At 46.7% G+C, this 23,315-nt stretch overlaps 1 protein-coding gene across 2 annotated transcripts; it reads left to right on the top strand.

Moving 5' to 3' along the window:
- Positions 1 to 4,819: 4,819 nt before the first annotated feature.
- Positions 4,820 to 17,447, top strand: LOC118085920 (procathepsin L-like). Of its 2 annotated transcripts, none has more exons than XM_035117016.3 (8): positions 4,820 to 4,958; positions 5,769 to 5,899; positions 6,900 to 7,025; positions 8,319 to 8,477; positions 9,441 to 9,665; positions 12,714 to 12,873; positions 14,178 to 14,280; positions 17,164 to 17,447. In XM_035117016.3, the coding sequence occupies exons 2-8, from the start codon at positions 5,771 to 5,773 to the stop codon at positions 17,255 to 17,257; spliced, it is 996 nt and encodes a 331-aa protein (XP_034972907.1). In that variant the 5' UTR covers positions 4,820 to 4,958; positions 5,769 to 5,770; the 3' UTR covers positions 17,258 to 17,447. The 2 variants fall into 2 exon arrangements, with proteins under 2 accessions (XP_034972907.1, XP_034972909.1); XM_035117018.3 differs by having other exon boundaries at positions 4,855 to 4,958; positions 5,739 to 5,899.
- The last annotated feature ends 5,868 nt before the right edge of the window (positions 17,448 to 23,315 follow it).

The raw sequence follows: 23,315 nt of genomic DNA on the forward strand, positions 1-23,315 counted from the left end.
GGCAGGGGGTTGGACTGGATGGCCCTTGTGGTCTCTTCCAACTCTAGGATTCTATGAAATAGGCTGAGAGGAAACACAAAACAGACCTTTCCTCAAAAACAGGACATGTTTAAGAAATATTTAGAAAGAAAAGTAACCGTGGTGTGGCCTCTATGGTAGTGTTTGAATGACTCCTGTGTAAAATAGTACCAAAAAACAAGGAAAACTGGCACGATAAGTTGTAATGAAGGGAGAGATTTGCCAATTGTGTTATTGAGCTAAATCTGATCATATAGTTTGCATTGTATAATTCTGATTGTATGGCTTAGCCCCCCCCCCCCATATCCCTAAAATGCTTCTTAAAAGGCTTCCCTGTGCACCAAAGTGGGCCAAAGTGTAATAAAAACATTCAATAGCAAGACAGAATGCCCTGCTAAGCTACCAAGGCCGGATGACTGTCTTGTCTGATGCTAGCAGTCCGACGCAAAGAGCAGGCAAGATAGATAGGAATTCAAGCCCCCACTCAAGGCTGAGTGAGGATGCTACCGGGGTAGCATGAGTCAGCATGTGTTTATGCACAGGACCGGACACGGATCTCCCTTATATGTACTTGTGACCCCCTTGTGTTTATGAGAAGGACAGGATACGGATCTTCCTTATATGGATATGCAACCTGTGACCCCTTGCGTGCGCACATTTACAGAGGAGGGGGAAAGGAGCCCAAGAAGTGTATAAGAAGCTTTGCAAATTTGTGTTTCTTTACTCTTGTCGTGAAGCTTGATCACCAAGAGCCTCTTAAATTTAAGAATTAAACTCTTTCTCTGAATGGAACTCAACCCCCGGTGTCGTTATTGGCTGTCTCTGGCCCTGCCTGGGCGCAACTTAAGGACCCTTTATTAGCAAATAAGGCTACAGTAAGAAAGTGTTAGATAATATAAAAAGATTCAAGTAATAATTATAAGAACATTCGATAACAGAAATGGGAAGTGCACTGGAAATTGATGGGAAGCCTTTTGCAGTTTAGTAAGAATGATGGATGAAAAAGACTGCATAAGATTGAATTAATTTTTATTTGTATATTTACATAAGACCATACACACAAGATGATTATTATTTGTTTGCATAAGATTGTTTTTTGTTACCAACGAATTTCAATAAAGTATTTAAAAAGCAAAAAAAAATTTTTTTTAATCAATCCATCAATTCGATGGTTGCGTCTCTTCAGTGTCTCTCGAAACAATCTGGGGAAGTTGACATCCAGCTTTAATTTGGGCCGCGTTGGACCAGGACTTGGGTTCGGATCCCCCGTTGGCCAACAAGATCACTGGGTGTTCTCTGGCCAATTACTCTCTTTTCACATATCTCACAGAAAGCAGCCAGGGCAGCGCCTGGAGGACTGGGGTTATAATACCCTCCAGCGGCGTAGCGAGCTGCTCGGTCACCGGGGGCGGCAACCCGCTTGCGCTTCGAAGCGGGTTGCCGGCAGCGGCGCTAGGACCTCGGCACCACAGATCCGGCAGCCCGCTTCGGAGCACGCTTTGCGGGAAAAAGCAAAGCAAGCAAGCTCCAGAGAGGGTTGCCGCTGGCGGCGCTAGGAAACCCAGCCAGGTGGGCAGGGTATAAATATATTATTATTATTATTATTATTATTATTATTATTATTATTATTATTGTCCCTATCTATTCTGCCTTGGTCAGCCCACACCTGGGATACTGTGTCGAATTCTGGGCACTACACTTTGGGAAGGATGTTGAGAAGCTGGAAGGTGAGCAGAGGAGGGCGAGCGAGATGGTCAAGGAACTGGAAACCGAGCCTGATGAGGAACGGTTGAAGGAGCTGGGGATGTTCAGCCTGGAAAAAAGGAGCCTAAGAGGAGATTTATTAGTAGTAGTAGTACCGGTAGTATTTTTAGCCATGGCCTCGCCGGAAACATGAAATCCCAGGCGTACCTCACCCCCAAGGCTGGCTGGTTAAAAGTGTGGGAATTAATGTTATCAGAACGGCTGAGCCGTCCCAGTAGGCTTTCCTGAAAAATTGTGCAAGGTGATAAATTTATTGACTTGTGGTTTCCATTTACAGCGATTGCTAACAAAACCAAACAAAAATAACCAAACCGCTTCAACCTTCCGCAATTAATAATTACTTCCTGAAGGACTTGTTGAAGTGAGTGGCACAAACTGGCACGTAGCAGAAATTGCCAATGTGCTCTGGCTTGTGTGTTGAAGGAAACCATGGCACTCTTCTCTGAAAGCAGGATCCAGTTTTTTAGCTGGAGTCCTGGGTGTCAACCCTTTCTTGCTTTCCTTCAAGTAGGTTGGGAGAAACGGCTGGTGCTACTCTCAGTGAAGAATCTCAGGCCATGAAGCTCCTTGAGGATTTCAATTTGTCAATATCTGGATGTGATTCTAAGAAGATGTCATAGCAGAGAGCTGCCTTTCTCGCCAATGGCAACCTATTAAGTGCTGGGCAACCTGCGTGATTCATCTGATGAAACTAGGGACATCCTATTGCATCGTAACAATGATAATAATGTTATTACAGTATTTATACTCCGCCCATCTGACTAGGTTAGCCCCAACCACTCTGGCTGGCTTCCAACATATATAAAAATATTATATATATATATATATATATATATATGAGAAGACGTGTCTTCTATGGGTTGCACAGTTACTTATCTCCTTGGTTGGGGGGGGGGCACATAACTCCATACTCTCCAACATTTCTCCCATGAAAATAGGGACAGCCTCTTCAATCCCCTCCAACATTTCTCCCATGAATAAAGGGACGTCCTATTCCATCCCCTCCAACATTTCTCCCATGACTAGAGGGACGTCCTATTCCATCCCCTCCAACATTTCTCCCGTGAAAATAGGGACATCCTATTCCATCCCCTCCAACATTTCTCCCCTGAAAATAGGGACATCCTATTCCATCCCCTCCAACATTTCTCCCCTGAAAATAGGGACCCAGGTGGCGCTGTGGTTAAACCACTGAGCCTAGGGCTTGCTGATCAGAAGGTCGGCGGTTCGAATCCCTGTGACGGGGTGAGCTCCCGTTGCTCGGTCCCAGCTCCTGCCAACCTAGCAGTTCGAAAGCACGTCAAAATGCAAGTAGATAAATAGGAACCGCTACAGTGGGAAGGTAAACGGCGTTTCCATGCGCTGCTCTGGTTTGCCAGAAGTGGCTTTGTCATGCTGGCCACATGACCTGGAAGCTGTACGCCGGGCTCCCTCGGCCAATAATGCGAGATGAGCGCGCAACCCCAGAGTCGGTCACGACTGGACCTAATGGTCAGGGGTCCCTTTACCCTTTACCTTTTTATTCCATCCCCTCCAACATTTCTCCCCTGAAAATAGGGACATCCTATTCCATCCCCTCCAACATTTCTCCCCTGAAAATAGGGACATCCTATTCCATCCCCTCCAACATTTATCCTGTGAAAATAGGGACGTCCTTTTCCATCCTCTCCAACGTCCCGTCCCCCCCCGTGAAAATAGGGACATCCTAAGGAAAAGCGGGACATTCCAGGATCAAATCAGAAACTGGGGCGGCTTCTGCAAATTGGAGACTGTCCCTGGAAAATAGGGACATGGGGAGGCGGGGGTCCGCTGATGGGAGCACAGCTTAGCCGGCTGGGGAGGCAGAGCTCATGGGAGTTCTAGTCCGAGACATCAGGCTGGCGGTAAGTCTGCTTCTGTCATGTGCCTATAATGCGGCTGTGAATGCGAGAGGCTGCTCCTTCGCTTGAGAAACGGCTCTCATCACCCCCCATATTCTTCCTTGGTGTTGGCAATCCGAGGCTGAGCTAAACAGTACCATGGACTTTGCTCAAAAAGCACACAGCGTCCCCCCAAAACCCTGGGAACTGTAGTTTGCCCCTTGACAGAGCTGCAATTCCCAGCACCCGTAACAAGGAAGAGTTCCCAGGATGCTTTGGGGGAAGCCACGTGCTTTAAAATTTCATGGCGTGGATTTGACCTACGCTCCAAACAGGAGGAAGTTGAAACCGTCCATTTCTGCATTTGGGGAGAGAAGGGACTTTAAGTCGTGGCGGGTCCCCTCTGGGACTGCTAGCCAGTGCCGGATTTATGAATGAGCTAAACAAGCTCTAGCTTAGGGCCCCACTCTCTTGGAGTCCCCCCCCTAAGAATTAAAGGGGGGGAACTGGATGTACATTTACAAAACATAAGATAAAAAACAAATAAAACAAAGCCTACATACAGCAACCGTGTTTTGTGTTGTGTAGGATCCTATGATGTAAGTAATGGGCCCCGCCTGCTAGCCTGCTACCTAAAATATCCCTGGTTTGCTCATTTCTTTATCAATTACTTTGAGAAAATACATATTTTGTTATGTGCAAATGGCTTTAGAAACCAATTAGGTCCATAAATTACCATATAGCATATATTCCACACAAAAAACAGCAACAATTTGTTGTTGACAAAGGACAGCTGGACATATAAAGGGGCCCATTACCTTCAGTAGCTTAGGGCCTCATCCAACCTAAATCTGGACCTGATCAGGACATTTATCATATGTAATTATTCCTAAATTATTTGTAAATCTGATCCAAGAGACGCGGCCGTCATCTGCTCCCACTGGTCACGGTGAAGGCATAGCCTGCCCTACGACAGCCAGACATCTTCTACCCATTTCACAAGGCATTGCTAACAACCTGCAAACTTTGAAACGACTGTAGAAACACAGGATGCAGGGAAAAGAAATTGAGCAAGGTGAGATTTTGGGCCCCCACAAACTCCCGGCTGCAGCTTTTCCCACCAAGTCGTGGCAAAATAAACAGGCACCCTCCGTCCTTTGACCTTGAAACGCCACTTCCACTCAGTCCCATTCCCAAGAACTTAAAGTGAATCGGACTCCCTCTCTATAAAAAGGAAGTTCTGGCTTCTTCTGAACCGAGACGGGTTGAGAGGCAGACAAGATCCTAGTCTCTAGATCTTTCGATTCGGGCAAGAAGGTAAGGCTTGGCGGGAAATGTTTTGGGAGAGTGGCTGTGAACATTATTATTCTTATTATTTATTGAATTTAAAAAGGGGTGGCTGCACCGTGCATGGTGGAGACAGGGGAAATAAGACTATTTTAGAGCCAAACTAGGAGGAAGAGCATGGATACTACAGCATGTAATAATAATAATAATAATAATAATAATAATAATAATAATAATAATTTGTTACTTATACCCTGCCCATCTGGCTGGGTTTCCCCAGCCAATCTGGGCAGCTCCCGACAAAATATTAAAGGTAAAGGTAAAGAGACCCCTCACCATTAGATCCAGTTGAGGACCACTCTGGGGTTGTGGCGCTCCTCTCGCTTTACTGGCTGAGGGAGCTGGTGTACAGCTTCTGGGTCATGTGGCCAGCATGACTAAGCCGCTTCTGGCGAACCAGAGCAGCACACGGAAACACCGTTTACCTTCCCACCGGAGTGGTACCTATTTATCTACTTGCACTTCATGCTTTTGAACTGCTAGGTTGGCAGGAGCAGGGACCGAGCAACGGGAGCTCAGCCCGTCACGGGGATTCGAACCACTGACCTTCTGATCGGCAAGCCCTAGGCTCTGTGGTTTAACCCACAGCGCCACCCATGTCCCTAACAGAATATTAAAAACACAATAAAACATCAAACGTTATAAACGTCCCTAAACAGGGCTGTCTTCCCTGAGCGCCACAACCCCCTAGTCGCCTTTCAGGGGGTCATTTACCTTTTTACTCCAGCCCCTTTGACCTTTTTCTTCTAGTGGCAACTGACTAGATTGTCCCCTGTGTAGACATGCATCTGATCTCTTTGGTGGCCCTGACCGGGCTGGTCTTGCTGAGGACCTTTGCTGCAGCGCGGGACCCAGCCCTGGACGAAGCCTGGAGAGATTGGAAGATCACCCACAACAAGGTTTACCGCGAGGTGAGTGTCCAGTCTTCGTACATCAACCCCCAACCCTTCTCCAGCGGCTCGTGAAATTAGGAAATCGTCCGTGTTGCAAATACAGAAAACTCAAGCAACACGCGGCTGATAAGGTTCTAACAAAACATTGACAACATTCTATCGTTTCACAATTCATAAGCAGAAAATATGTAATCCTTCTCCATAAAGTCACAAATAATAGGAGTCAAGTTCCATGAACAGGATTAGAAAGGGAGGTCAGTCCGCATCAAAGAACACTGGGATGAAGGCAAATTGCCTTTCAACAGTCAAAATCCTGCAGGGGTGCTTAAACAGGTGCTCCGAATGTAGAATGTTTTTCTTCCGGATAATGAACTGTTTCAATGAATCTTTGTCAGCTGACAATAATATAAAAGACAGTCCATTACATTCAAATACAATACAGAAATTGAAATGACTGACCTGTATACATACTACTAATGTAAAGGTAAAGGGACCCCTGACCATTAGGTCCAGTCGCGGACGACTCTGGCGTTGCGGCGCTCATCATTGCTTTACTGGCCGAGGGAGCCGGCGTACAGCTTCCGGGTCATGTGGCCAGCATGACTAAGCCGCTTCTGGCGAACCAGAGCAGCACATGGAAACGCCATTTACTTCCTGCCAAAGTATTTATCTACCTGCACTTTGATGTGCTTTCGAACTGCTAGGTTGGCAAGAGCTGGGACCGAGCAACGGGAGCTCACCCCGTCGCGGGGATTTGAACCGCCAACCTTCTGATCGGCAAGCCCTAGGCTTTGTAGTTTAACCCACAGCTCCACCCGCTTCCCTACATACAACTAATAATAAATAATAAACACATACCAAATAAGTTGTCCCTACAGGTACTTCAAATAGCAATGGATCAGCAATCACTTAAGAGTGTAATAAGCTCTTCTGGCCTCAAGGTCCCCTAAGGTCCTTTTTGGGGAAGTTGTGGTCCTGGACTGTGTCCATTATTATTAGCCAAGTGTCTTCCTTGCAGAGGAACTCAGAAGACCACCGGAGAACCATATGGGAGGAGAACTTCCGGATGATTGAAGAACACAACCGCGAAGCTTCCCGGGGGAGACATTCCTATCGGATGGCGATGAACCACTTGGGCGATTTGGTAAGCCGATTCAGAGTCCGGCTCGTATCACGAACTTCAGTGCTACTTAATCCTCTCTTGGTGCCTCAAATCACCAAAGGATTCACGACAGAGGGAGGCGACGTTTGAACTCAGGGTTTGCCAGCTCACTGATCAATTCATGACATCGCAGGTGTGTTGAGCTCAAAAGAGCTGCACCAGGGGGCAGCCCTGTTTGGGGACGTTTTTAACATTTGACGTCTTATTTGTGTTTTCATATGTGCTGGAGACCCAGCCAGATATGTGGGATATAAATACTAAAATTACTACTAATAATAATAGTAATTATTTAGTACCACTCTGGGTGGCTCCCAACAGAATATTAAAAAGACTATAAAACATCAGACATTAAAAACTTCCCTAAACAGGGCTGCCTTCAGATGTCTTCTAAAAGTCAGATAGTTGGTTATTTTCTCGGCATCCGATGGGAGGGCGTTCCACAGGGCGGGAGCCACCACCGAGAAGGCCCTCTGCCTGGTTCCCTGTAACTTCGCTTCTTGCAGTGAGGGAACCGCTAGAAGGCCCTCGGAGCTGGACCTCAATGTCCAGGCTAGACGATGGAGGTGGAGACACTCCTTCCAGTATACTGGGCCGAGGCCGTTTAGGGTTTTCAAGGTCAGCACCAACCCTTTGAATTGTGCTTGGAAACATCCTGGGAGCCAATGTAGGTCTTTCAGGACCGGTGTTATGTGGTCTCAGCAGCCATTCCCAGTCCCCAGTCTAGCTGCCCCATTCTGGATAAGTTGCAGTTTCCGGGTCACCTTCAAAGGTAGCCCCATGATGATGATGATGATGGGGGTGGCGATATAAGGAGAGAGCCCCACTTAGAGCGCATGGCAGTAGTCCAAGCGAGAGATAACTAGAGCATGCACCACTCTGGCCAGACAGTCTGCGGGCAGGGAGGGTTTCATCCTGTGTACCAGATGGAGCTGGGAGACAGCCGCCCTGGACACAGAATTGACCTGCGCCTCCATGGACAGCTGGGAGTCCAAAATGACCCCCAGGCTGTGCACCTGGTCCTTTTGGGGCACAGTGACCCCATTCAGGACCAGGGAGTCCCCCACACCTGCCCACCCTCTGTCCCCCAAAGCAGTACTTCTATCTTGTCAGGATTCAACCCCAATCTGTTAGCCGCCATCCATCCTCCAACCGCCTCCAGGCCCTCACACAGGACATTCACTTTTATTATTATACATATTATTATACATTTTACACTATTATTATTATTATTATTATTATTATTATTATTATTATTATTATTATTATCCTCCCCAGACTAAAGAAGAGTTCATGGAGAGGCTGAATGGACTCAGCCCTGAACTGCCCAGAGAACATGGCCGGAGAACAACTTTGTTCCAAAAATCCAACAACCCGTCGCTTCCTTCCTCTGTGGACTGGCGCACCAAAGGCTATGTCACCCCAGTTAAAGATCAGGTGAGTGCAGCATCGCCACTTGGGAAGGCTTAAATGACCAAAGCCAGGGATGGGATTCAAAGTTGGCTACAATTATGAGAACTTCCTGACAGTAAGAGCTGTTTGACAGTGGAATTTGCTACCAAGAAGTGTGGTGGAGTCTCCTTCTTTGGAGGTCTTTAAGCAGAGGCTTGACAGCCATCTGTCAGGAATGCTTTGATGGTGTTTCCTGCTTGGCAGGGGGTTGGACTGGATGGCCCTTGTGGTCTCTTCCAAGTCTATGATTCTATGATTCCCTCCGTTGGGGGGGGGCTGAAAGTAGACGCCATTTCTCCACCTGCCCCCAATGCATCCCATCCACTGCCTGCTTCTAGCCTGCTGTGATTCAACTTGTGCCAAAGAAAATGGTTTTGTCTCACTTCCCATGAGCAGGAGGACAGTATACATTTGTAACAGTGTTTTGCAGAGGGGCATAGTTCAGAAGGCAGAAGCTGGGAAATACTGGATGGGGAACAGCTAGGAGAAGAAACCCTTTTAGAGAGAGGGTTAACAGATTCATCAGGATCAGACTGTGTTTTTACCAGGTTGCCAAATGAAGAACAATATAAGGAATATAATAGGTATTATTGAATATCTGGAAGTAATAAACAAGAAACAAGCTGCCTTAATGTTTATAGATGCTGAAAAGGCCTTTGACGACGTTTCATGGGCTTTTATGAAACAGATGATAGAAAAAATGAATTTTGGGGAATCATTTGGGAGAGAAACAGAAGTGACGTGGGTTAATAGGGATGGAAGGGGGTGTGATCCTTAATTGGGAGCACCTCCATTCCTATGAGATGTGTTCATTGTTCTCTCGCTGTGATTAGTAGAGTTTCGAACTGGTAAGAAGACTCCTTTTCCTTTGCTCTGCTTATCTACTGCCATGGGGGGAGGAAGCTGATTCCCTGAAACCTGACACAAATTGCTTGTCCTTTTTCATAGGGTAGCTGCGGGTCTTGTTGGGCTTTCAGTGCCACCGGAGCCCTGGAAGGTTACCTAGCCCGGACAACTGGCCGGCTGGTCTCGCTGAGCGAACAAAACCTGGTTGACTGCTCCTGGCAGCAGGGCAACCAAGGCTGCAATGGAGGTTGGCCAAGCTGGGCTTTCCAATACGTGCTGGATAACCAGGGACTCGACTCCGAAAAAAGCTACCCCTACGTCGGACAGGTAACCTCCAGACGAAACCTACTATTCTGTGATCCTGTGGCCTGTTTGTCACACTCAACAGAATCTCTTTTCTTTCTCTGTCTTCACTCCTTTGGGGCCAATCAAACTTTAGTTAGGGACAGAGGAGAATGCTTTTATTAAGTTTGAACTTAATACTTAACTTAACCACTTGCAGAAGTAATACAGGACCAGAAACACTGCCATTCTTCAACATTCTCCTTTATTATTAAATTTTTATTCCATTTTCTTTTTCAATCATTACAAATGTCACATATCCATAACATTCATATTACCTTCCCTCTTCCCTCCCCTCCTGGACTTCCCCCAACTTCCACTTCTGAATTCCCCCCCCCCCAATCACACACTGCAATCTCTAAAAAAATCTCTTAAAAAGCAGAGACATCACCTTGCCGACAAAGGTCCGTATAGTTCAAGCTATGGTTTTCCCAGTAGAGATGTATGGAAGTGAGAGCTGGACTAAGAATTGACTAAACGACTAAACATGACTAAACGACTAAACAACAACAAAATCTCTAAAAAATACATGGCATTATTTCCTTGTTTTCTACATATTTCTTTACTGAAGATGAGTGTTTATTTAAATCCTGCCATCAAGTCAATAGTCTTTCTTTGTTTCTGCAAGTATACAACGAACGGTTCCCATTCTCTTTCAAAGTCACTGTTCTCTTTTTCCCTTAGTCCAGTGGTTCCCAACAGGTGGTCCGCGGACCCCCAGAGGTCCGCGAGCTATGCCAGAGGGGTCCGCAAGATGCTATTAGAATAAAAAATATATTAAATATATTTCGTATGATAACAGATTTTTTGTTTTGGCCGCTTCCTGCATGAGCAGAGTCTAGCGCAAAACTAGAATTAGATAGAGGCAGTAGTTCTGCTGTATGCCGTTAGGTGGTGCTTTACAAACACTACTGTTTTGCAAAGAGGCAGTGCGCGCATTCTACTAACGCTCACCTCCCCAAGATGCTTTGCACGCGTCGGCTTCATTTGTGCGCTACTGCGCAGGTACGCTGTCTTTTCCATTCCCCTCCCTCCTCCCTGGCGCGTGCTGCCTCTTTGCAAAACAGTAGTGTTTGTAAACAAAGCGTTGTTTTTTGCGGAATTAATTAGGAATTAATGGGGGTCCTTGTCACAATAGCGGCTCGATGAGGGGTCCTCAAGAAAATTTTGTTGGGAACCCCTGCCTTAGTCCATCAGTTTTGCCATTTCTGCATAGCTCGTCAGTTTTTCTTGCCATTGTTCTTTAGTTGGTACTTCTCCGGTCTTCCAATTTTGTGCTATCAACATTCTCGCCGCTGTAGTGGCACATATAAATTGCGTCCTCTTCTCTTCCAGTAGATCTTGGCCTAAAATGCCTAACAAGAAAGCTGCTGGTTGTTTAACAAAATGTTATTTTCAACATTTTCTTCAATTCATTGTATATCGCTTCCCAGTACAATTTTACCGATTCTTCAACACTCTCAGTTCCCTAAATATTGCAGCGTGGTCGCCCCCTCAAACGAGTAATGTGCCCGAGGTTGAATGTACTGTGTTAGTATATTGGTGGAAATAGAATATAGAATTTGTACTGTTAAAACGGAAAATGGTCAAACCATTGCAAGAGGTGTTGAAATATTCGAAGGTTGGATAGTTACGATAGGAACGTTCTCGGTGGTGGGGTGCACAATTTTTATTCTTATTTATTTATGATTATTACTTTTTGTCAAAATAATAAAAAATAAATAAATAAGGATTGTATGAAATGTAAATAAATGTATAAAACTATAAATAGAAGGGAGGAGGAGGAGGAGGAGAAATGCAAAATTGCATTACATGAGCGAACATGGCTGTGCAAAAAATGTGAATATTAGGCTAAATTCCATGCAGAAGTGTGTATGTTAGGAGAACTTCACACTAAAGGGTGGCTGAATTTTAATTTTTTAAAAAAAAATGATGAGGAATTGTGAAGAACTTACTAGAAGAGAAATGAGAAGTAGTGAGAAGGCAGAATTGACAAATTTGGCCATTGCTAACTGTTGTTTAAGGACAGAGTCACTCTGTAACCAGCGGAACTCTCCACCACTGTACAAGTGGCTCAGGACTGCCATTTGCCAGCCACCTACGTAGCCTGATGGTGGCTTGACCACATCCAAAGAAACTGGAGTACCCCGTTTGGACGGGAACCTGTTTCTGCCACTACACTACATTCTGACGGGGCGAAACGAGAACTTTTAAGGACAACATTTGTAACCAAACCCGTCTGATTTCTAATGCGCCGTGCGCTGTTCTGTTGCTGAAGTGTTTTCTTAAATAGGCGGGGAGCTTTAAAGAACAATGTATGCCACAGCTGTGGCCAGAATTTTAGTTGCAAAAGGTTGGAAGGGAGAAGACATCCTGCAAAGTAAGTTAAGTGAATACGCAGAGTTGGCGAGATTATCAGCAAGGTTATGAGACGTTACAGATGAAAAATTTACCAGAGAGTGGGATATCTAGAGAGAATTGATGTAAAAGAACATGGTCAAAGTATTAATCCATTGGCAGGCTTTGATTGAACTTCTGTGTGTAAATAAATAAGATAATTTTACAAAAATTTAAAGCATAGCTGCCAAGTTTTCCCTTTTCTCGCGAGGAAGCCTATTCAGCATAAGGGAATTTCCCTTAAAAAAAGGGATAACTTGGCAGCTATGATTTAAAGTAAGTAATGTAACATGGAGAAAATAAAGCTAAGTGCGAACTCAAAAGAATTCAACCTGGGAACACAATGGGAAGATCGGAGGTCATGTTAAATTGAATTGCAAAATTATGTACAAAACAAGTATCAGTTAAGGAATGAATGGCTGTTTATTTTTGCTTTCTCTTTGGCATCTATTGATTATTTCTATTACGCGGCTTTTCAATCAATAAAGCATAGAAAGAAAGAAAGAAAGAAAGAAAGAAAGAAAGAAAGAAAGAAAGAAAGAAAGAAAGAAAGAAAGAAAGAAAGAAAGAAAGAAAGAAAGACGTTCTGCCCTTCCGAATAGAAAATGCAAACAATTGCTTGCTATTTCTTTGCAGGATCTATCTTGTACGTACAAATCTGCAAACCTCGCCGTCAGGATCAACGGCTACGTGGATATTCCGAGTAACGACGAGGCTGCCTTGCAAGAAGCCGTAGCCACTTATGGGCCAGTTACTGTGGCCCTGGACGCCTCCGACTTCCACTTTTACAGCTCAGGTAAATTTATGGAGAAATGCAGCAATGAGTCAGCTCCCTGGGTAGTATTTGAAAAAGTCGTCCATATGGGGAATCTGGAAAGTTGGGGTTGATGATCCACCATAGGAAAATAATGAGAGCTCTGTTAGATCGGCTCATTGCCCCTTCTGGCCCAGCTTCCTGTTCTCACAGTGGCCAAGCTGATGCCCACATCAGTATCCCGAACCCAGGACCTGAGGCCAACAGCCCCACTCCCCAGTTGCGATTCCTAGGAACTGGTTTTTGATGACAGTAGAAGCAGAGGACAGCAGACCCTTCAAGTGTCCCTATTTTCCAGGGACAGTTCCAGATTTAGAGCCATCTGGTTTCTTATTTGACCCCGGAACATCCCACTTTTCCTTAGGATGTCCCTATTTTCACAGGAGAGATGTTGGAGGGGATAGAATAGGACGTCCCTATTTTCATTGGGGAAATGTTGGAGGGGATGGAATAGGACGTCCCTATTTTCACAGGAGAAACGTTGGAGGGGATGGAATAGGACGTCCCTATTTTCATGGGAGAAACGTTGGAGGGGATGGAATAGGACGTCCCTATTTTCATGGGAGAAATGTTGGAGGGGATGGAATAGGACGTCCCTATTTTCATGGGAGAAACATTGGAGGGGATGGAATAGGACGTCCCTATTTTCATGGGAGAAATGTTGGAGGGGATGGAATAGGACGTCCCTATTTTTATGGGAGAAATGTTGGAGGGGATGGAATAGGATGTCCCTATTTTCATGAGAAATATTGGAGGGGATGGAATAGGACGTCCCTATTTTCATGAGAGAAATGTTGGAGGGGATGGAATAGGATGTCCCTATTTTCATTTGGGGAAATGTTGGAGGGGATGGAATAGGATGTCCCTATTTTCATTTGGGGAAATGTTGGAGGGGATGGAATAGGACATCCCTATTTTCATGTTCTCGAAGCTACGAACATGAGTTTGACCAAACTGCGGGAGGCAGTGGAAGACAGGAGTGCCTGGCGTGCTATGGTCCATGGGGTCACGAAGAGTCGGACACGACTAAACGACTAAACAACAACATTTTCATGGGAGAAATGTTGGAGGGGATGGAATAGGACGTCCCTCTTTTCAGGGGAGAAATGTTGGAGGGGATGGAATAGGACGTCCCTATTTTCACGGGAGAAATGTTGGAAGGGATGGAATAGAACGTCCCTATTTTCATCAGAGAAATGTTGGAGGGTATAAGGTTATGCAACACACACCCCGAGCTGAGGAAATAAGTAATGATATGACCTTAAATTTGTTTCCCCTCCATCCAGGAGTCTTCGACTACCCCAGCTGCGGAACATCCTTGAACCACGCCGTCCTGGCCGTCGGCTACGGGACTCAGAATGGGACTCCTTATTGGATCATAAAGAACAGGTAGGGCGGGGAGCCCGGGTGCCAGAAAATGACGTGAAATGCTGTGGCCCTTGGGGGCTTATTGGCCGTTGTCAGGGTGGGTGAAAAGACAGGTGCTTTGCCTAGCAACACGGGGGAAATGGGGTACCTGTCTAAAATCCTGGATCTGCCACTGTAACCAGTCAGAATGGAGAATAGTGAGCTAGACCGGCCAATGCAAGCTTCCTTATATCCATCAGTGCCCAACTGGTGGACGTCTGGCTAGCATCCGAATCTTGTTGGGGGGCGGCGGCAGGACTTGCCTTCATGAAACCAGGGGCCCTGAACTGCAGCGCGTTCCTATTCCCCAAGGGGTGGGTGGTGTTCCTTCGGTTTAGGGAATTATTGGGCGTGCGCAGCTCCCAACAGAATAGTAAAAACATGATATGGCGTGATACAGCCAATGTGATTCAGGGCCATTGGCATTGCAAGAAAGAACGGGGAAAGTTTATAACTTACTACTTAGGAGACCACTGTAAGCAGATGAAAACATTAGCAGGATTTTAATCCCACTTGTAAAGTCCACAAATATTATGGACAATCTGGATCGACACAAAACATAAGACTATGAAATAACTAGCGTCTTCAGCCCGTTAAAAAAACGGGCGCTAGAACGCATGTGAGCGCTGCACGGAGCACCGAATCGAGGAGCCGGTCTGCAGATCAAGGAAGCGGCCTGCCGGGTCAGCACCCAGCAGCGCTGCACAAAGCGCCGGGGGACTGGCAATGGGGAAGGCAGGCAGGCAGGCAGGCAGGCAGGCAGGCAGGCAGGCAGGCGCTTGCTCTCTTGCCTGCCTGCCTGCATTCCCCACCGCCTGTCACACAAAGATCGGCGGGCGCTGCTTGCCGGGGTTTGTCAACCCCGGCAAACAGTGCCCGCCGATCTTCGGCTCTGTCCCCCGATGCGCTACGGCTCGGGGAAGCAGGCAGGGAGACGCAACAGCCCGCAGCTTCCCGGGCTGTTGCCGTCTCCCTGCCTGCTTCCCCAAACCAAAGCGCGCGGGGGACGGGCTTTTCGCCGTTTGCCTTCCCCGAGCTAAGGGGGAGGCAAACGGCAAAAAGCGCCCGCCACGCCGCAATTCGGCTCCAGGACTGGCTTGGCGGTGGCGGGAAGAAGGGGAGGAATTCCTCCCCTTCTTCTCGCCGCCAAGCCAGTCTGCAGCGGGGGCTTTTCGCCGTTTGCCTTCCCCCCAGGGGGAGGCAAACGGCGAAAAACCCCACCGCGCCATACTTCGGCTCGGGGAGTGGCTTGGCGGCGGCGGGAAAAAGGGGAGCAATTCCTCCCCTTCTTCCCGCCGCCGCCAAGCCAAAGTCGGCTTCCCTCGGCGCCCGCTGCCGCTTCGCCTTCCTCGGGGAAGGCAAGCAGGCGGGCTGTCTGCCTGCTTGCGTTCGCCGAGGAAGCGCCGTCCCATGCCAGCGGTGCGCGGCAAGGCTGCCAAGGGGGGAGAGCTTCGGAGCGGGGGTTGGCGGAGCGGCGGTTGGCAGTTGTCTCTGCTGTCCAATCCCTGTGTCCCTGGGGCACATGCGCATTAGCGCGCAAAACAGGACACACGGAAAACTTGGACGCAGAGACACTTGCACTTTATTATATAGGATATGCAATAGGACCCATGGAGGGGATGGGGGGGTCTTTGGTGCTGTCATTAATTTGCATTCATAAAATCAAATAAAAATGATTTTGCAAAAAAAGAGCCATTGGCATTGCAAGAGAGCTATCCACCCAACTTGCCCTGAGGTGTGAACAGAGACTGGGGGTTTGGGAGGCTGCCAGGGTAACTGGGTGTGAAGTAACCGGAAAAGAGAGTTTTTAGCAGGGTGTGCTGGGGAGGAGGAGGAGGAGGAAGCAAAAAAAGAGCGGGATCCATCTTGGGCAGGATGGCTGAAGGCTGGCTGGGAGAGATGCCTCAGACTCCAGGGCTGCATGACTGAAGGACCATGAAGACTGAAGCTGCTGGGATCTGAACCAAGGATGGCGAAACATGAGAATGAACTCAGGATGGGGGGAAATTAGACTCAGTTTGCACTTTATGAACTTTCCGAGCACAATTCAAAGGGTTGGTGCTGACCTTTAAAGCCCTAAATGGCCTCAAAGGTCCAGTATACCTGAAGGAGCATCTCCACCCCCATCGTTCTGCCCAGACACTGAGGTCCACCTCCGAGGGCCTTCTGACGGTTCCCTCCCTGCGAGAAGCGAGGTTACAGGGAACCAGGCAGAGGGCCTTCTCGGTGGTGGCGCCCACCCTGTGGAACGCCCTCCCACCAGAGGTCAGAGAGAAAAACAACTACCAGACTTTTAGAAGACATCTGAAGGCAGCCCTGTTTAGGGAAGCTTTTAATGTTTAACAGACCATTGTATTTTAATATTTTGTTGGAAGCCGCCCAGAGTGGCTGGGGAAACCCAGCCAGATGGGTGGGGTAATTATTATTATTATTATTATTATTGAGGCAAAACGCAGCCGGTCCTTCAAACTGGGCGCCATCTCTGATTTCTGTCGTCTTGTAATGTCTGCAGAAACGCCCACTCTAGGACGAATCGTACATTAAAATGCATGTGTCAACCATAGTAACAGAGAGATGCAACATGTCGGGAGATTGCTTGCACCAATACGTAGATTAGACCAAATCTCATACAGATAGGTGAACTTTCATGAAGGGTTTCAAAGTAAAAAAAAAAACCAATCACAAATCGCTGCAGAAATGCGGAGAACTGAATTTTAGACTGGAAGGATGTGAAACTGAGAGAAGCAAAACTAACAGGTCGATGCATCCTTCGTCTGACCCCACTTGGGAGTCATCCCACTTCTCCTCTCATTGCTTTCTGAAACGACTTACGAGACTGTCTCCCCCTTTATCTTCCTTTCACAGCTGGGGTCCCGACTGGGGTGAAGGTGGCTACATTCTGCTGAAGAGAGGATCCAATCAATGCGGTGTAGCAGAGGTGGCTAGTTACCCGGTGTAACCAGCTATGGGTCCACAATCGTTCTTTCGGGGAATTTCCATCAATCAGAGCAACAAACCATCAGGAGTGCCGGCCTTCCCCCGGCATCTCTTATCTAGTGCTTACCAAACGGAACAGAAACGACATTTGGAAGTCAAATCATACTGAGCCCCCTCCTTGAAACTTTTAACAATAAAGATTTGAGCATGTGGTTTGGCTGTTTGGAGCGAGTCCTTGCATAAGCGACTGCATTTCCTGGAGGTTGCATTCGGTTTGAACGGGGGTCCCTCAGTTTACCCTCAGGAACACAGCTTCCCCTGAACTACAGTCAAACCTTGGTTGTCGAACGTAATCCGTTCCGGAAGCCCATTCGGCTTCCGAAAAACGTTCGACAACCGAGGCGCGGCCTCCGATTGGTCGCAACAGCTTCCTGCACTCAAGCGGAAGCCTCGTCCGGCATTCGGCATCCGAAAAACATTTGAAAAACGGGGTATTTACTTCTGGCTTTTCGGCATTCAGGAGCCGAAACGTTCGAAAACGGAGCCATTCAGGAGCCGAGGTTTGACTGTACCTCAAGTTCCCCCTCCTTGAGGCAGTGGTGGACTTTGGGCTTCAAAATCTCAGCGGTGCCCTGTGAAAAATCCGCCTTCCATTGTCCATCATTTTTTGCGGTGCCCATGGCACCTTCTTGGCTCGGTGCCCAGTTTGGGCGAACCGGTCCTGGCACCTTGAATGAAGAGAGCACAAGGGCCATCCAGTCCAACCCCCTGCCAAGCAGGAAACACCATCAAAGCATTCTTGACATATGGCTGTCAAGCCTCTGCTTAAAGACCTCCAAAGGAGACTCCACCACACTTCTTGGCAGCAAATTCCACTGCCGAACAGCTCTTACTGTCAGGAAGTTCTTCCTAATGTTTAGGTGGAATCTTCTTTCTTGTAGTTTGAATCCATTGCTCCGTGTCCGCTTCTCTGGAGCAGCAGAAAACTTTTCACCCTCCTCTATATGACATCCTTTTATATATTTGAACATGGCTATCTTATCACTCCATCTTAAGATCACGACGTCATCATTCCCACAAAGCTCCCCCTTCCATAAGTGTCCCAATACCTCCCCACTCCAACCCACCAGACCATTGTCTGTCCCATCAGCTGGTTCCCCACCTGTCCGCACGCACCCCCGTTTCTCTCCCTCTCCCTCGTGTGTCAGGGAGACTTCACTGGATGTGGGGCTCAAGGGCAAGGCAAAAGGACGGCGAGCCTGATTCCTCACCCCCTCTTTCCTACTGCCTCTGTAGATTGGATATTGAGCGAGGAAATGTGCAACCAGCCAGCCAGAATTTGGATCATCTCTCATGGGATGAAGCCATAACAGAAGGGCAGCATTACCCCCAGAAAAAGATTGGGGTCCACATTTTTCTTTATTAGATCCACTTACCTCTGGTGGTCAGGCGGTGTTGGACGTCCAAGATCTGGGGATGTCGACTGTGGGGTGTGTGTGTGTTGCAGCCTACCTGTGGAATGGCCAATGATCGGCTGGACCTAGGAGCAAGGATTCCCCAGGGGTCGGACCAAGCTGGCAAAAACTCATCGCTTTGGTCCGTTCCCGGTGTTGGGTGTAAAATGAGGCCTCCCCCAGCCTCCTTGTGATTTAATTGCTGGCTCTCCCACCGTCCCTTATTCATACATTTTGCCTTCATGCTGGACCTTGCTATGGTCTTCGTGTCAGCCGCCATATTCGGGGCCAGGCAGGATGGTTTTTCCCCCACTTGGAAAATCAGCTCATGGTTTTTGCCTACATCATAGCAATCATCACAACCGCGTGTGGTTATGCATTGGGAAGAAAGGTTTTCATTGCCTTCCACACGACTGGGCACACGGAGCCACTTGTAGTGTGTCGTTGAAATTATTGGGACTGCCGCTTACCCGCCTGAAATTGATAACAAACTTGCCTCTTTCATCCTTTGAGAAATGGGCCTGCTTTTATTTGTTTGGATGAGGGACCAAAATGCAATTCAGTTAATTTTCTGGGAATTGGTATACCGTGATAATTGCCGTTTAGCATTGGGGAATATGTGCAGCTTTGCAGATTTGGGATACAAAAACCTACCTCTTCCTCAAAAAAGAAAAAAAAGTTAGGCTTGTAAGGTGGGGGCAACAGCTAAAACTGGAGCAGGTCTCAAGGGCAGAGCGTTCTCTGCTGGAAAAGGTATTTTATTTGAAGGGAGAGAAGAGGGAAGTTTCTAGTGTTAGTTGTAGAGCGCTGGCTGCGATTGCCAGTTGCAACGGTACAGAATTTGGCTCGGGAAAAAGATTCAAAAATGAGTATTAAAGGACTTTTTAAAAGAGCAAGGCACTTGCTTTCAGGATAACCTCACCTACCAAGTTATTGAAGGTTGGACTGGTTGTACACGAACTGACGCACAAAGCATTGTACTGTGATCCTCAGTGTGGCACTTTGCAACCCTCTGCCCACCGGTTCCTCCTATGGCATCCGGAAAGGGTTTCGGCAAACCATCTCCTCAAAACTCAACGATGCACGAGTTAGCTCTCCCTACTCAATTCCTCTTTCTGTGGCTCGGCCTCTCCCGCCCTGAACATGCCCCCTTAAAGATGCCCATGTTTCCCTGGGTGCCAGGGCTGGGCAACCCTCCCCTTTCTGAACAGGGGAGGTACAAAAAGCTTCTCTGTGCCGCCATGGCTGAGGTGGGAGCCTTGCTGCCCAATGACTGGGGGGGGGGAACACCTGTATCATTTGGTCTGCTATCTTCCTGCCACACCTGCCCCCCGAAAGGTTGTGGCAACCCCAAGCCCAGTTCTACCTTGGCAGAAACCGCACTTCTCACAAAACTGAAATTCAAACTCCATCTGGACTGCACGTCTACAAGTGTGCTAAGCAGGGGATGTGGAATTGGCTGCAGAATTTGTTTTTCTCTCGAGAGAAAAGAAGAGGTTTGGGGCAGGGGGCAGCAAGCTCAGGGCTAGGCCCCAAAAGCCAGAGGCAGGTTAAGTAAGGTGTGTTTTGTGTTTGCGGCATGTAAAAGGGCTTCAGCAGCCCTGCACTGCTTACCTTTCTTGTGACGACAAGCAGTCTAGGATCTATTTTATACAAAGTCAGAGACGTTATAAAAGCCTGTTCAATGTGTTCAAATTATGCCTGGCAGTAGCTAGTGTCACCATTTTTAAAGACACAAGTATTGGGACACACACACACACACACACACACACACACACACACAATCCCAACCAGGGCTGTGTTCACGCTCAAAAATATACTTTGGGGGGTGCAAAAGTACAGGAACAAAAACCCGCAGTTGTTCTGGAATCAGCTGCGAATCCTGCATGCAATTTGGTTAGTTGCAAGCAGGATGACAAGTGCTATGGATTCGGGTTAGAGAGAGAGAGCAGGTGCTCATAGCTTCAGCACTACTCCAGAGGTGTCCAGACTGGAAACTTTCTCGTTTTTTTGTGACATGGGCTTCTCAACATGTGATGGTTGAAGTTTCCTTTTGGGGGTGTCAGACAGGGCCGATCCAAACCATTTCAGCACCTAGAAGAACGGAAGCCCAGCGGATACCCTCCACTAAATAAGAACAGGGTGCAAGGGGGAGCGGTGAGGTATGCTTGTCATTGTGCGAGAACCTCAGGCTTTATTTTATTTTATAAAAAAGAGGTTTGTAGGCCTAATGGCTGCAGAGCTGTAACATCACCGGTGAGGTCTGCTAAAATAAATCAGAATCTAGACAGGTGGGCAAGTAACTTTCAGAAGTTGAGGGTGAAGTTCTGTTGACTTAAAAAAAACAAACCAACAGAATTATGCAAATCCACCTGTCGGAATGCAAAATTCATCTTTCTTTCGCACAGGTTTTTGTTTTCGGCAGATTGCACGCATCTCCCCTCACTCTTGCCCAGCTGCCAAAGGTTTCAACAGGACTTCTAAATAAAGGAATTAATGGTGTTGTGTCATGAACAAATTGCAGAATGTTTCCGCTCCTGGTTCTCGGGGGATGTCGTGTGTGAGAAGCCTAGCTCTAACTTTCCCTGTGACGAGACCCCCCAACTTTAAATGCCCAACCAAGCTAGCAGGAGGCCTTGGGTGTAATTTTCTGAAAACGCCAGGGGCACTTGAAAGACAACGAGGGGAAAATTCAACTGCGGCTTAGACATCTGGATAGCAGCGTCATACTTTATTTAAATTAAACCCATGTTAAAAACAAAGTTAAAATGAAAAAAGTGGTACCTGAAAAATAAATTATTTGATATAAAACAAAATCAATAACTTAAAAACACGCTAAATATACAAAAAAATGTCTTAAGCATATATACTGTACAGTATGGGGGTGGGGTGGGAACCGATTAAAAGCCTTCTGTTTGCACAGGCAGACGACTTTATTAGAAAAAAAAGGAAAAAGAAAGGAAAAAATAAGGTTACACTAGATAAAAGGGAAGCCGAGGGAGAGTGCCATTTACAGCTCATTGAAGTCAATCGCAAAACTGGCGTTAACAGTTGTAGATGGCACCCGCCCTGAACGTACACGGACAATTTCAACTTACGGGCAAAAGGAGAGCTGCTTCTCAACATAAAAGCTCCGAATCTCTTTCCACCGTTCCTTCTTAAAATGACCTTGTGGGGTGGGAAAGTTGCTCAATAGGTTGAAGCGTTTTTTAAAAAAAACCAAAACCAAAAAACAGGGGAAACCAAAACCGTTCTCAGCGAGAATTCTTTTAACCTTCCTTCGGAAACGTTAGCACAAATAAAGCAATGGTGTTTGTTTTGTGTTGTTTTTAAAAAGGAATTGAATCTGGCTGGGTTTTCGTTAGCATTAGATGTAAGTATAGAACCTCCACTCAACAGGGAAAAAGAAAACCAAACCCAAAAAATAAATAAATTAATTAAAAACAGAAACGAAATGGAAATTTTCAGTGAACCTATAAAAGGAAGTTGTCAGTGGGATGGAACAAGGGTCGGCAGCCCGGGCCACTGCGTGTGATGTGGGTTCACACTTTCCTTGCCACACTAATAATAATGCTTCTTTGTTTTTAAATCATGCACTGGGAGAAATAAAGGAGCTCATGTTACTCCGGAAACAGATCGTTTACACTACACAAAAAATGCTACAGATGAAAGACGTGGCAGATAAAAGTGTCATGTACCTGATTTTGGAACTTTTTTTTTTTTTAAAAAAAAGCAAGCAACATTGATCGTGAGCTGTGATTATTTTTTTAAAAAAACCACAACAAAACCTTCTATATTACACCAAGCACCCTTAAAAAAAAAAAGCAGGAACAGGGTTAAGATAATGAAATCCACAAATTTTCATTATGCCTGGGGAGGCGGGGACGAGCACTCCCGCAGCAAATTTCCATATATGCAAAACTTTTCGCTCTTAGTTTTGATCCTTCGGCTTGTGACTTTCCCTTCAGTGGGATTTCTGAAACTGTGGCGGGACCGCGGGTCACTTTAAAGCACTGAAGGAAGCGGTGCAGCTATGTCCTGGCTCAGTGACTCTTGCGGCTGGACGCAGGGGGAGGTAAATCAAGATGAGTTTTCTTATTCAAGAACTCCTCGTCCGCAAGAAGTTGGGAGAGGAAGATGCAATGTATTGGTTTGAGAGTGATGGGCTAACCTATTATGAAACGAAATCACACACAAAACACCCGTAATTTGGCAACATTATAGGGGGAACGTGGAAATCACTGCCTATCGTTCCTCTTGAGTTATGCTTCACGACATGGTTTCAGAAAAACACACAAAGGGCTCGATTCGTTTTCTTTAAGTCAGGGTGGAATGATGGGGTATCCTCAAGGACATTAAAATAAGAGAATTGTGCAAAGCTTAACCCTGAGAGCAGAACAAGCCCTTTGAAGCAACTTGAGATCCCCATCTTCTTAGCCCAACAGTGGGAAACTCTTCAACTGTTAATGTAATAAACCAGGGAAATGTTTGCACTGAATATTTTCGATTTCCCTCAGGGAGGGAGGAAAACTTGGGGCATTTAGTTTGCACCAGTCAGCTTAGGAGTCTTCTACAAAATAGTTGCGGTCTTGTTCCCCAGCCACCAAAAAAAAGAATTGCAATGAT

This window comes from Zootoca vivipara, chromosome 6 (genome assembly GCF_965207765.1).
Source record: "Zootoca vivipara chromosome 6, rZooViv2.hap1.1, whole genome shotgun sequence".
NCBI lineage: Eukaryota > Metazoa > Chordata > Lepidosauria > Squamata > Lacertidae > Zootoca > Zootoca vivipara.